Here is a 14,753-nt window from a genome sequence, read left to right as displayed (position 1 = left end):
ACTCGATTCTCTGAGCAACAGGAAGCAAAGACCTGAGAACTGGACTAGTGTGGTCATGGTTCCTGTTTTGTGTCAGCATTTTGAAGAAGTTGTTTGATCCCTCGTCTAGAGAGCCCAGTGAGGACGCCGTTACAGTAGTCCATCTACTGGACACAAAAGCATGGATTACTTTTCCCAAGTCGGGATTGGACAGGATATTCTTCATTTTGGGGATGTTCATCGTGTGATAAAAGGCTACTGATGTAAGAGTGATGAGATGTGAATAGTATTAAAATGTAACTCAGAGTCTTATAGAATTACTGGGTTTCTAACCTGATATTTTGGTTCTTAAGCTTCTCCAGGTTTATGTCTTACAATCATCAAATGCTGGTCGGAGCTAAAAAAAAAAAAAAATTGCATAATTTGCTTGTTTTCTTATTTTTCTTACATTCCTCCGTCTCCAACATGTTTTTTCAACCAACCTGCCATTGAAGCTCCTTATTGGCCAAACACACCTGATCCAGGTGATCAGCAGCAGATGAGACAGGATTATCCAGCAGCAGGCCGGTCCTCGATGCCCGGAGCCTCTTAAAAGAGTTTGACACAATGAAGCCAAGGCTGCCAGTTAGCTGAACTGCATTATGGCAGGAGGAGGTGTTCACTATTCACAGGTTTTATTCTCTTTTCTGTCATTTAGGTGAAGAAAGAAAATACAACAATATAGACACAAATCAGTATTTTCTGGAAGACAAGATCATTCATTCATTCATAATTCTAAAATAACAAACACTTCTTGGTTGTTTGGAAGGATTTCTATAGTTCCAGATACTTCTGAAGATGTTGAAGTGAGTTGCTCATGTAGGCTTTGATTGTTTAAGCTCAGGAAGACGGATAACCAGACTTGGATGGACGGCAAAAGAGAAGTTAATGAACAAAGGAGCCGTGTGCAGCGCTAAAGCACTCCAAGAGTCCTGCAGGTGGCGTTGAGACTCCAGTACAGGACACTCTGGAGAACATCTTCAGATGACTTCCATCAGAAAGATGCACTTGATAGGAAAAAGTATGAAACAACTCTCAGGAAGAACCAAAAAATGGAGGTGGAACACTAAAATCCTTTATTTCAAGAAAAATGTTGATGCAATGAAATGTAGTAATAATGAGTATTAGATAATATTGATTCTGAGAAATGTTGCATTATTAAAAAGCCCATATAAACAGTTTTTTATTCACCAACAAATACTGTGTGAAAACCAGACATGGCTGAGTGTGGAAAAGTATTTCTTAGTTCACCAAAAGAAAAGCTCCTGAAATGTGTAAAATATCTTTTGTGTGATACAGTTACAGTGTTTGATGCTCTGGTCATTGAAATGTATTTTAGACCATTTTATTCATGTGAAATGTGTATTAGTATTTTCAAAGTCAGACTCTTGGCATACTCTGGTAGAGTCTTGGGACGGATTGGTAAATGTCTGATTGTGATATTTGTTTCAAACTCGGCCCGACTGAAATGGAAGTACAAGAGAACGAAACAGAAAGAACAAGCACAGCAAAGAGCGTTTAAGCAAGAATTTTATTTGTGGATCCTGGTAATTCAAATTGTTGTTAGTGTCAGCTGTGTGACACGATGCTTTACAGTTTTTATTTTAATTTAATGAAGCACAAAGATCATCATCATGTTTTGACATTTGAGGTGTTGGACCAACATTTTTTTACACCCCTTCCAGATGCGTGGAGCGCAGTCTGTAGCATCGGTGCAGATGTTCGCTCCTACACCGCCAGTTGAAGCTCTCAAATATCCCCCAAGTTCTCGTTCATCACTGCGAGAAACACAAAATAAAGATCGTAGAGAGATAGCACTGGGGACAAGAGTTCCAGCGTGGGAGTGGTCTTCCTCATTCTGTTTAACACGAAAATAAAATCAACATTGTTTACAAAACGCTCTCCTCAAGTTATATGTAAAGGACAAACCCTGTCGAGGTTTGGACGCTAATGTAACTATGTAAGATGTAAGGAACCATTCATTTCATCTGCAGTCCCTTTAGCTCATTAGGAGGTCATGATGTCAGCGATGAGGATTCCAAACTCTATTGAATCAGTTCCCAGACGTGGATCTATGTCAGCATGTTGCTAAATACTAACGAGAAAAGTTGCATTACCTGCAATAATGCTAGTGTGAATGCTGTAAGCTGAATTTGCCCGCTGTAGATGCTAATAGTTAAAACTGCTGAAGTTGATAGCTAATAGCTGAAACCGTTGGAATTTATAGCTGGATTCGCTGAAGCTGATTCCCAGCTAAAATATGAGCTAAATGCCAAATAGCCTTAAAAAACTGAAAAAACCTAAGTTTGCTTCAGCTAGCATGTAGCAGAAAAAATAGCTATATTTCAAAATAGCCTAAAAAACTGAAAAAAGACTAAATTAGCTAAAACAGCAAACATGTAGCTGGAATATTAGATAAACTTTCAAGCAGCGTTCTCATGATAGTGTCTGTGGTGTCTTTCTGCTTCAGCGTTTGTGTTTCCAGAGGACATTGACCTCTGTGATTGGCTCACCAGTTAAATGGGAGGAACTAATATATCCAATATACCGGTTGAGGGGGAAGTAACTCCTACACACATCCCTAAAAACATGAGCATGCAGCTTTTGCAAAAGGCAAATGATGTCAGTTCATCTTCTAGTGTTCAGCGTTTCCATCAGATGTTAGATTCTAAAGCTTCCCTTTTATCCTCTGATCGCTCAGGATGGAAATGTACCTTCTAACTTCTGCTGGTTTTTCAGTGTTTCACTTTCTGGGGCTTTAACACCACGCTGGAGGCGGAGCGTATGCAGGAGAAGGCTGTGGGGGAGATCTTGTTGGAGTTGATAAAGTTGTTCTCCAGCCTCAGAGCCACCAGAGTGTTCTCCCCACTGCTGTCGGGGTCGCAGATGCTGTGGTCCGGGACGCTCCTGAAACAGTCACAGATGTTTGAGGGTCACCATGCGGAGTCAGAGATGCTCTCCCACACAGTCTGACATGAAGTCCAGAGTTCTGCTCACTTATCCAAACAGTGATTTATTTCTGTCTTTGAGTTAGATCTCAAAACTCATTTGTTTAGAATTTTCTTTAAATTTGTAAATATCTTTCTATGTTCCTCTGTTCCATCCTCACTTTTAGTTACTTAAAGTTTTTATATTGTTCTTATCCCTTTTTGGTGGTTTGGATCATTTTTCTGATTAGTAAAAAATAAAAAAATAGAGGAAAGAACAAGAAGTTTAAAACCTGAAATTACTTTTTGAGAAGCTTTAAAACATATTTGAGAAATTATTTAAAAAGTACTTCAAAGCATAAATAAACACATCTTTGAACATAAAAATGTAAAATCATGTAGTTTCTGACGACATTTACATGTCTGGAGACCAAATCTACAAAAACTGAGAGAAAAGAATCATTAATATGCAACAACCCCCCCCGCCCCCCATGTCCAACTTAAATCTTAAAAAGTTCAAATTAAACTTTCATTATTTTTGGTATTGATTGTAGTATTGAAACTAACTGTATGAACATTTAAATATTTCAAATAATGATTAATAATGATTATAATCATAGTTCATGTCCAGGTGAGGCGCTGCCTCGCCCACTTTTCCTGGTGGTTTTTGACCCTTCTGGCTTGCCGTACTGTCTTCTCCTGACGTCCCTGTTGCAGGAGCAGCAGCTGATCTGAACTCAGACACAGAGACGTGCACCGATGCTTTCATTCAGCTCTTCAGAATAAATAAACCTTATCTCTCAGTATCCACGTCCTCCACGACGAGTTCCAGAAGAGTTTCTGAAGGAAGCTCCTCCCACACGCGGCGGGAGCTTCAGGTTAACAGACTTCTGGATAAAGAAGCAACTTTGACGTCCTTGAATGTGTAGTATCTTGTTTTTGAAGTTTCTCAGTGAGGATCTGTTACAAAGCTTTCTATATAATCATCTTAAAAGTTTGCTCAGATGTGTTCAAAGAAGGAAAATAAATTGAGGACAGCTGGACGTTAAAGTGACTGATTCCACTCTTTGTGCTTCTTTTCCTTCCAAGTATCTGTAAAATGTTCACTCAGTCCAGCGTTTTGGTGACAAAGCTTTTCCAGAAGTGAGTCGTCATGTTCTTGTTAAAGACCATCACATTCAGTCCCAGTCTGGACTGTTAGAACCATCATCCTTCATAGAGGTTTTAGTTCTGTCCCATCACAAATCTCTGTCTTACATTACAGGTAATACTTGTATTTAGGGTCTTTGGTAGTTCATGTTGAAGGAGAAGACTTCATCATTGAGGCTGTAAAATTCTGCTGTTTCCATTTCCTGACTGTGTGGATGTGAGACGGAGTTCCAAGTGGAAAGTTCAGTCTGCTTGTTTTGTTTCTTGTCGTCATGACAACTCTCCATTCATGACGTCTGGAGGTACGACATGTGAGTCAGCCATCCGGACCTCTCACCTCACTCGGACGGATAAGAATCCAAGAATCTAATTGGACCTTAAGGCTTTGCTTTTGTTGTGTGAATGTTTAGTAAGCATTCACACTTTAGTTTACTTATAAACTTTAAAGTTATGAAATATTGAGCAAAATATGCCCATAGGAAGTGAAGAGAAATTATTCCAGTTCTTTAAAAACGTTGTGCTCTTTGAAACCATCGTTTACAGTCATTTTAAAATAAATTAGCATTGAGATGTTAAACTAGCGTCATGCTAGCTCATTTGGGGTCGGCATCTACTGAGATTGTTTATGCTAAATTGGACTTGAGCTAATATTTTAGCAACATGCTAACGTTTTCGTCTAATATATTATCAGCTGAGGTTTTTATTTTGCTAGTTTGGAATTTATCTAATATTTTAGCAACATGCTAACATTTTCAGTAAATATATTATCTACTGAAGGGTTTTTTATACTTGATTGAAATTTAGCTAATATTTTTGCAACATGCTAACGTTTTCTTCTAATATGTTTTGTGCTGAGGTTTTTATGCTAACTTGGAATTTATCTAAAATTTTAGCAACATGCTAATGTTTCCGGCTAATCTCTTTTTATGGTAGTTTGAAATTTAGCAAATATTTTAGCAGCATGCTAATATTTTGAGGCTAATTTGTAATCTACTGTGGTGTGTTATTTTAAGTTTACTTAGTATTTTAGCAACGGGCTAGCGTTTTTAACTAATTTGAAGTTAAGCTAGCATTTTAGCAATGAGCTAGCTTTTTAAGCTAATTCGGTATCTCGCAACAACCCAACGTTTTAGATTAATTTGACATTTACTGTGGATTTTTTGGGCTATTTTGGAGTTGAGTTGGTGTTTTAGCAATAAGCTACCTTTTTAGGCTAAGTTTGCATCCAATCTAATTGGAAAACATAATCGGTGATTAGTCGACTATTAAAATAATCGTTTGTGTCAGCTCTACTCTACAGTTTAGCGGCACTAAAACCTTTCACCCTGTAAACCTACTTAACATGTGAAACTGAATTGAATACATCTAAATAATGTCCTTATAAAAGAATTACACAAGACATGGACATATTTGGTGGAGTTTGAAAAGCCTAGAACATATTCTGAAGTACATGAAGTGCCACTACCCACGATACTACTGACTTCTGTTGGCTTTGTACAGCCTTAACCTGATCTCCATCCTTTAGAGCTGACGAGAAACATCAGGATCGATCTCAGGTCCAAACGTACTCTCTGAAATGAAACGTCCTTCACAGAAAGAAAACCAAATCTGTCCTGACTTCTCAGTCTCTTCTGAAAATCTGTCTCCCGTTGGCTGCAGCCATACCTGATCATGTTGTTGTCGAGTCTGAGGAAGTGCAGAGCCATCATTTCATTGATGCCAGCAGGCACGTTGATCAGCTGGTTGTGGTCCAAACACATCTCCACCATGGACGTGTAGGTGCCGACGAAGGACTCTGGTTCCGTTCCCTCTCCGTCGAGCTTGTTGTAAGAGAGGTAGAGGTACTCCAAACCTGGACTCATGTGGGCAAACACGTAACCTGTGCAGGTAAGGGCAAGAGATACTCAGGTCTCATTAAATAAAGACACTCTACTGCAATAGTAATGCAAACATGTCAGTGAGGCAGCAAAGAGTCAGTGGCTTCAGTGATCAGCCTTTGATTGAAACACGTGAACTCTGAGACAAACACACTTTAGTCTGTAGGTCCTTTGTAGTTTAAAGAGAAGAAGAACTAGTCAAGTTCAAAGTCCTCCTAAAGTTACACTATTTCCAAGAAGCTCCAAGTGTCGACAGTGACGTATTCAAAGAGATTCGGCTGAAGGGATTTCAGAAAGGCACAAACTAAGAGAATCCTTCTTTGAAACGACCCGTATCCCAAATAAATCCACCGTTTCTGTTCATCACTTCAGTAATGAGACCTCCTCCAACCCACCAGGGATCCTCTCGATCTTGTTTCCCACCAGCACCAAGTGGACCAGAGATGTAGGGAGAAAGGATGGGACCAGGTAGAACTCGTTATGTGAGAGGTCAATAGACTCCAGGTTCCTGTAAAGGAAGAGGATGAAAGGAACGTATGAGTCACTGGAAATATAAGGAAACTTATGTAACAACCTGAAGAACAGACACTGGAGTCATGGTTTAGACCTCCAAATGATTTATGTCAGACCTGAGGTTGATCCAAGCCATGGGAGCGATCCGGGTCTCATCAAGCTTGTTATGTCTGAGAGAAACGACGTTCAGGTTGGTGGTCTGATTGAAAACAGTCGCAGAGATTTCTTCAATCAAGTTGTTCTCCAGATGCAGTTCCTGGAGAGGGACATGCGCAGAAACACGGGCAGACGATCAGTCAGATCTTTGTGTGATTGCTTAGTCAGCATTCACACTATGGTGATTCTCCTGCTCCTTTCCAAACGTTTTTCTACACGTAAAAACTCAATCACACTTTCAGGGATTTCAGCGATCTTGGTGTTAAAACGTTCAGCTCGTTCAGGACGTTACTGCTTGTATTTTTGGTATTTAGAAACTTTATAGTTTGTGAAATATTGAGCAAAATATTTCTTAATTTTAAGTAGATTAGCATCAAGCCTTTAAATATATTCATATTTTCATCTTTCAGAGTCATTTTCAAATTTGGAGTTTAGCTTCTATTTTAGCAACAGGCTAACGTTTTTGGCTAACTTGGATTACTGAGGAACTTTAGGCTATTATCGAGTTTAGCTAAGTACTTAAGTGATATGTTAACTTTATGGAAAATTGGGCATCTACTGAGGTTCTTTATGCTAATTTGGAGTTTAGCTTCTATTTTAGCAACAGGCTAATGTTTTAGGCTAACTTAGATTACTGAGGAATTTTAGGCTTTTTTGGAGTTTAGTAAGAATTTAAGCAACATGCTAGCTTTTTAGGCTAATTTGATATCTACTGAGATTTTTTAATTCTAATTTGGAGTTTAGCTAATATTTCAGCAACATGCTAACATTTTGGGCTAATTGAGTTTATTGAGGACTTTTAGGCTATTTTGAGTTTAGCCAGTATTTAAGTAACAAGCTGGTTTTATTTTTGGCTAATTTGGCATCTACTGCGGTTCTTGGGGCTAATTTGGACTTTGGCGCATATTTAAGCAACACACAAGTTATTTTTGAAAAATTGGCATGTACTATGTATTTTTCAGCTATTTTACTACATTTTTTCAGAAATGAAGGTCCAATTCAGCGCTCTTTCATTGTACTTTAACAACATTTCCAGTCTTTTAGCAAATTTAACATTTTGCAAATAGCTTTTGCATTTTCAGCAAATCCATTAGCAATTAAATAAAATGCGTCACTATTTCCAGCAAAAAGCTTCAGCATCTTTAGTGACTTCTTTCAGCAAAAAGCGTTCACACCAGTATTACCGCAGGTTATGTAACTACTTTAGTTTAAATGGCCTTAAAACCACAGTGGGGTTGGTTGGTTGTGGACTAAACTAGTGTGTGTTTTAGGATTTATAGTTTGATCTGATGTGTGTTTGCTTAACAACCCTTCATCACGGTGAAGGAAGTTGCTCTGGAGCTGTGCACTGTGGTTAGCCAGAGTCGTGGTCAGACTGGTTTCCCACAGGTAGGAGCAGAGTTTCATGTTGAATCCACACTGAGACAACACTGTGCTGGTAAAAGCTCTTCTCTCCTGGAGATTTTCTCTGTTCAAATCTCCAAACACCAACACATTCCTTTTACTTTGAAGCATTTATTCTGGGAGCTCCAAGTCAGTGTTTCCCAGCCCTCGGAGAACTCTGTCCTGGAGGTTTCCAACCCTACCCTGCAGAGCCTGATGATGAGATGAATCTGTCCTCCAGAGTTCATCGAGGAGCAGGGTTTGAAAACACTAGAACTCTGCACAAACTGCTGTGGTTTGATGCTCCTGCATGTCAGACCTTCAACAGTGTCTGAATGCAGGATTTGACAGTCAAGAAGAGCCTGATGGGGCGGCTGTGGCACAGAGGTGGAGCGGCTGACCTTTGTTCACTTTGGGCTTTTATAAAGGAAAAAAAACTGTCAAAGTATAGCTCATTAACTAGAAGAGGATTCTGAACATCTTCATCTCCATCCATCTGCTGCTCCTCTGAAATTCAAATCAAACTCCTTTGGTTTGATGGAAAAGTTGAACTTATGCTGATCGTTCGTTATTGACTCCGAATCTCATTTTAGATTGTTTTATTCCTGAAGAATAAACTTCTTTGTTACTCCACTCTTTTGTCTGCAATGGGAGTTTCTGGCTGTTTTTTATGACCTTCTAAAGCTGGAATGACAAAAACAGTCATGTGTTGTCTCTTTACCTTCCTGAGACCCTTGGTGCACCAGGGGATCTGACACTTTTAAAAAATGAGTTCACAATACTCTCCAAACCAAAGCCTGGGTCTCTGGAGGCTGTTGATTCCTTTATTGATCACTGAGAGCCGTTTAATGTCTGTCTTTACACTGTAGGGTTGTAGCTTTTAGCGGAATGACGACTTTAATATCATCTTCTAACATTCAACCTCATCTCCTCCACATGAACGGATGCCTAAAACGGCCAACCCTACTTTTATCTTTATCGTTTTCTCATTTTAACAAGACCCACTATTTGGTTATAATGAGAAAACACAGTACGTTTTCTCGCTATAACAAGATAATCAAGAATGAAGAATAAAGCGTCCCCCTCACACTAAGACGCTGAGACCTGATTTCACTCTCTATTTTGTGGTTAACAATAAAAACAGTAGAAGAAAACACTCCACAAACGTTTTTTTTAGTCTATTTTTTGATTTATTAGTGGATCTACGCTCCTCAAACGTCTTCATTTCGTCCCTTTATTTCCCTAAAGCTCCCAGACAAACAGGTTGATTGACAGATCACCGGGCCGGTGAGCGTCTCTGCATGGTGCGTTCACTGAGCTCCAGACATCTTCAGCGAAACAAAGCAGTTCATCGGAGAAAATGTTGAACACCAGAAGAACTGATCCATGTATAATCGATTGATCAGTGGCGACATTTTTCCTGAAAAATTGCTTTTGAGTTTTGGAGTTCAGTGAACGGAGACGCGGAGACGCTCGCCGGCCCGGTGATCTGTCAATCAACCTGTTTGTTCAGAGGTTTTAGGGAGATAAAGGGACAGAATGAAGGCCTTTGAGGAGCGAAGATCCACTAATAAATCAAAAAATAGACTAAAAGAACTTTTGTGGAGCGTTTTCTTCAACTGTTTTTGTTGTTAACACAAAGTAAAGAGACTTAAAACTGCGTTTTGGAGCGGGAAAGGGAGAGGGGGGACGCTTCATTCTCTGTTCACGATCATCTCGTTATAACGAGGAAATGAACTTCGTTTTCTCATTATGACAAGATAAGGGATCTTGTTATAATGAGAAAAAGATTGAAAATAAATGAGGGCAGGCCGTTTTCAGCTTCCACACACATGAGAACAAATGCACAAATCATTTCTCATTCATAACGTCTGCTGTTAATTTACTGGTTTCAATGAGGCTTCTTCCAGACTGTGACAGAAAGTGAACCAGTACATTAACGTCTCCAAACATCTGAATACCACAAAAACCTCTGCTCTGAGGTCAACCAGGAGCTGTCAGAATCCAAAACACGCAGACGTCCGTACCAGCAGAGACTTCGGAAGGCCCTGCGGCACCGTTCGGAAGTGGTTTTTCCCCAGCCGGAGGTAGGAGAGCTGGCTCAGAGGGGCGAAGGCCAGAGGATCCACGTTCCCCTCGCTCAGCAGGTTTCCCTCCAGCTCCAGAATCATCAGGCTGCTCATGTCTACAGAAAACAAGCCTCTCTGAGTATCGATCGGACTGGAGGATCAGAAGAGGACTTTTTTATTTATTTTACCTGCTGACAGATGTGGATTTTACGATGAACAAGTGATATTTGTACATTAGAATACCTCACTGATGAATCCGATCAAAACTCTCATTTCCAGAGTCGCAGGAGCAGATAGTGTTTCGTTAATGCTGTACCTTGGAAACTGGTTTCATCGACGGCTCTCAGCCTGTTTTCGTTGATCTTCAGCTCCTGGAGGGTCGAGGGGAGGTCTGAGGGCACGCTTTCCAGAAGATTCCCGTCTAAATACAGACGTCTTAGCATCTTCAGTCCCTGACACAGAAACAAACACACTTCCGTTTAGTCTCTGGGAAACGTACCGGAAACACGTCAGACACTGGGGTTTAACTTAAATGTCTTGTTCTTGTGTTCTTTATGGTAACATGGGAATCTAGAGACAAAGAAAATAGTGGAAACCTGAGGCTGTTTTTGTGATCTGCACTAGTTTTTTTTTCTTTTTTAACAAATCAATTAATCAGAAAGAAAAACACAGAACATTCTGCCAGTTTAGGACACAAAATAGAAGATTAGGAAAGAAAGAACAAAAATGTGAAATGAACCCCATACCTCGAAGACGAGTAGTTTTTATTGATACTTGATAGATTTGTAGTCATTGTTTATATTGTTTCTAATGTCATTTCAAAAACTTGATATTCTTGTTGCGTTTTTAATTTCTGTGCTGAATTTATTCCATTTATTGACTCTATATACTGATACACATCGCTCCTTCAGAAGTATTCTCTGTTTGTTTTGATAAACATTTCATGCCCTTCAGATTTTTTTTATAAATCTTTTCATTAAATTAGGAGGAAACTATTTCAGATTTAGACTATACATACATACATTTTTAAATATTAAAGTTAACAAGATCATACAATTTTAATTATTTTAAATTTATAAATAAAGAAGTAGACAGATCCCTATAATTACTTTTTGAGATAATTCATATTGCTTTTTTTGTAATATGTAAATTGGATTATTTTATGTGTTATAAGTTGTAAATGTTTATAACAGGAGTGTCAAACTCAATCACACAGGAGCCCAAAACACCTTAGATCGCGGGACGAACAGGAGAAACATTTATTGAACACTAAAACTACATTTTAAAACTTTAAAACCGTAACTTTTTAACATTATTATGAACTAGATATATAGCATTACCTGTGATAATTCTAGTTTGGATGCTGGAAGCTGAAATCAGTGAAACTGATAGCCAGCTAAAATATTAGCTAAATGAGAATTAGCCTAAAAAAACTTAAAAAAACAACTTAGGTTAGCCAAAGCAGCTAGCACGTAGCTGAAATATTAGCTAAACTCCAAAATAGTCTACAAAATCGTAGTAAATGCTGAAACAATCCAAAAAATTTCAATTTTTAAAACTTTAAAACCATAACTTAACATAATCATGAATAATGAAAAGGCAGGAATATTATTCCAGAATAAATCAACTTAAACCTTAAATAACTTTCAATATTTTACTCTCTATAAAAATATATTTTGTCAAAATTATAAAAGTTAGAAACTATAATTTAATTTTATTGTTATTAATGACCCGATGTTATCTTGTTCTTATTTCTAACTTGTATAATTTTGACAAAATGTATTTTTATGGAGAGTAAAATGTTGAAAGTTCTTTAACCCTTTAACAACTGAGACGCTAAAACACAAAATCTTTAACACACAGTAACTTTTCAACGGTTCGTCAAGCCGCTTTTCTCCTTCACAATCTACTGGAATCTTCGCGTTAACGGTTGAACCGTTACAGTAAATCCAAGAACATAAACGCTGTTTGCTTGACTCTGGTTTGATATTCTGGAGAATCCCGTCTTACCTTGAAGGCGTCGGCGTCGATGCCAGCAGAGGTGAGCCTGTTTTTCCGCAGGTTGATCCATTCCAGGTTGGGAATCCCGTTGAAGGCTTGTGCTGGAATGCTGCTGATGTTGTTACCTGCAGGTCAGGTCAGTCTTAGCGTACAGAGAAAACGCTGAGTCAGCATTCGGGGCGTGTCGGCTTGTGGAGGACTCACCCTCCAGGCTGAGAGATTTCAGCTCGGGGATGCTCAGCGGAGGGAAGTGTGCCAGTCTGGCGTTCTCACAGGTCATCGTCACGTCAGAGATGTCGCAGCCTGGCGGGAGGGCTCCTCTGTTCTCCTCCTCCTCCCCTCCTGCTGTAGGAGGCCGTGAGGGGAGGTCCACTTCTTTAGGAGTCATCTGAAACACGTCTCCTCTCAGCCACACCTCCTCTTCCTGCTTTGCTTCCTGCTCCCTCATCCTCTCCTTCTCTTTTTTCTCCCTCTCCTTTTCTTCTCTCATCTTCTCCTCTTGCATTCTTTTGTCCTCCCTCTCTTTCACCTCCCTCCTCCACTCTTCCTCCTCCTTCTCCACCTGCAGCCTCAGCGCCTCCTCCTCTCGCCTCCTCTCCTCCTTCTGTTTCTCCTCCCTCTCTTTCCTTTCCCTCCTTCTCTTTTTCCTCGCCTCTTCCTTCTTCCTCAGTTGTTCTTCCTCCTCTTGGTGCTCCTCTTCCTCCCGCCACAGGATTCGCTGGATCTCCTCCTGGGTCAGCAGGGGCGTGGCCTCATTGGGGTTGTTTGGAACTGGGGAGTCATCAGAAAGTTCAGGACTGAGACTCATCTGTCAGGAGATGAACTCAAAGACCTGAAACATTTTCTACAGACACTAAATAATCATTTCTTTCTGTTATTGTTCTCAAATCTGTCTAAATCTGCGACAGTGAGATCTTCTGTGCTGAGATCATCCATCTCCTCTCACAGGTGCATCATAACGAGATGCTGATGTCCAGGTGTGTCTTAGACTGACCTCAAGAAGAAGCGACTCTGAAATGTGGCGTTTTGTCATTTCACAGACATTCTGGGCTCCAGGATGATCCAGTCTGAACTGGATTATGACTGTAAAGCTGGTTTATACTTCCACGTGATTCGTAATCGCTGGCGCCGCAGCGGTCGCACCGGAGCAGAACCGCTTCAGTCGCATCAGAAATCTGCACCTGCTGGTGACGTCGCCCGGAGTGCAATCGCATGCAAATCGCATCATTTAACTTGAGTTTATTTCAGCGATTAGAGGACACAACTACACAGAAAACTCTGTCCAGAAAATGTCTTTTAACACTAAAAATGATGAAAGTTACTGGAGAAGTTAAGGAATCCTGAACTTCACACACAGAGAGACAGAGAGAGGACAACTGGATAGAAAATAGAGCAAGTTGCTGGAAAAATATGTCTTTCTCATATCTTACAGCAGAGAATGCAGTTTATTCTTTTTTTGATTTATTTTTTCCCTTCTTCTGTTAACGGATGAACTCATCACTTCCTCCTCTGTGTTTCGTGTACCTGCACGCTCGCAGATGCTGCACGTGTCTGAGCGGGATGCTGATCATGTAAGAATAAACGCAGAACATGATCGCGTCGCTTCATAAGTATAAACACCAGTCAGAAGTACATCGCAGTTCTAGCGGAGAGTCGCCATCAAATCCAGACAACATTAGAAGGAGACCGCGTGACTGGAGATTAGACACGAGTGATTATGAATCGCGTGGAAGTAAAAACCAGCTTTTATAGTTTGTGTCTGTCTGGTGTTTTTGCTTTTTGTGTTGTGCTGCAGGACAAACCTCAGTTGTGAACTTTCTCTTCATAAATTACCAACACTGATTGAAGGGACAGCCTTGTTGTTTCGCTGCAACAAAATGGAACCTCCAGAGGATCCAACATTTGCCTTCCAGTCGACCTCCACAGCTGCAGCAGAAGGCAGATGTGGGGTCAGCTGCAGCTGTGGAGGACAGCAGCCAGGGGACAGCAGGCGGTTCTCCAGCTGGTGCTGCTGTCCATATTTGGAGCCCGTACTTTCCCATAAGCAGACAAAGCGTTGGTCTGTTTGACGAACCCTCATATCAACGTTTCCCCGTCCGTCCTCGGGCGAGACGAGGCTGATCCTGATGCTGAGTCATCTAGAGAAGCTGTAAAATACTATGATGCAGCACAATGAGGGTCTCTGCATGTATTGTGAGCTCTTTGTGTGTAATTGGCCCCTCTAATACTATACTCCATGTAAGGCTGATTGGAGCATATTCAGCCTCTATAATGGGAGTCCTCCTGTCATCTCAGCAGCTGCACTCATATTTAGAGCTTTTCTCCTCAGCAGAGTGGACGGTCTGTGTCACAGAGTCTCAGGATTGTCAGGTTAATTTCAGGGGTTTTTCAAATAACAGGCTGCTGTGGGACTATCATTGTGTCTGTGAATATTTACCACTGGTGTGTAGCTTCATGAACAACAATTTGATCCTGGGGCAGATTATTTTTCCTGGAAAAACACTCATTTATCGTCTCCTTCTGGCTGGGATCTTTTCTCCAGAACCGACCCGGCCTCTACAGCTCGGCAGAGAGAGAAGTGGTCCAGTCAACTCAGGGATCAAGTTACAAAAAGAAGGTTCAAAGTAGGCTGTGGAATTATTGCCTTGATCCCGGTTAAT

At 40.3% G+C, this 14,753-nt stretch overlaps 2 protein-coding genes across 7 annotated transcripts in view; one reads left to right on the top strand and one right to left on the bottom strand.

The window, feature by feature from the left end:
• The window catches only part of LOC112144994 (centromere protein P), a 121,298-nt gene that overhangs the window by 93,711 nt on the left and 12,834 nt on the right, over window positions 1-14,753 (top strand). The window contains exon 7 of one of the 5 annotated variants that reach the window (XM_024269946.2): window positions 1,704-1,896. The exons of the other annotated variants lie outside the window; for them this stretch is intronic. Coding sequence (XP_024125714.1) covers window positions 1,704-1,895 — 192 coding nt within the window. The 3' untranslated portion in view covers window position 1,896. Of the gene's footprint in view, window positions 1-1,703; window positions 1,897-14,753 lie in introns of those variants that run through there. 5 annotated transcript variants of the gene reach the window in all.
• ecm2 (extracellular matrix protein 2, female organ and adipocyte specific) overlaps window positions 1,531-14,753 on the bottom strand; it is a 21,203-nt gene continuing 7,980 nt past the window's right edge. For both annotated transcript variants that reach the window (XM_024270214.2, XM_036212100.1), the window contains exons 4-12: window positions 12,298-12,864; window positions 12,103-12,218; window positions 10,409-10,544; window positions 10,051-10,208; window positions 6,601-6,740; window positions 6,367-6,479; window positions 5,760-5,973; window positions 2,733-2,925; window positions 1,531-1,796 (exon numbers count right to left, since the gene is read on the bottom strand). In XM_024270214.2, coding sequence (XP_024125982.1) covers window positions 2,754-2,925; window positions 5,760-5,973; window positions 6,367-6,479; window positions 6,601-6,740; window positions 10,051-10,208; window positions 10,409-10,544; window positions 12,103-12,218; window positions 12,298-12,864 — 1,616 coding nt within the window. In that variant the 3' untranslated portion in view covers window positions 1,531-1,796; window positions 2,733-2,753. The remainder of the gene's footprint in view (window positions 1,797-2,732; window positions 2,926-5,759; window positions 5,974-6,366; window positions 6,480-6,600; window positions 6,741-10,050; window positions 10,209-10,408; window positions 10,545-12,102; window positions 12,219-12,297; window positions 12,865-14,753) is intronic.

This window comes from Oryzias melastigma, linkage group LG5 (assembly GCF_002922805.2).
Source record: "Oryzias melastigma strain HK-1 linkage group LG5, ASM292280v2, whole genome shotgun sequence".
Classification (NCBI taxonomy): Eukaryota; Metazoa; Chordata; class Actinopteri; order Beloniformes; family Adrianichthyidae; genus Oryzias; species Oryzias melastigma.
Note: the sequence above shows the minus strand (reverse complement) of the source record. Positions and strands in the feature narration are given on the sequence as shown.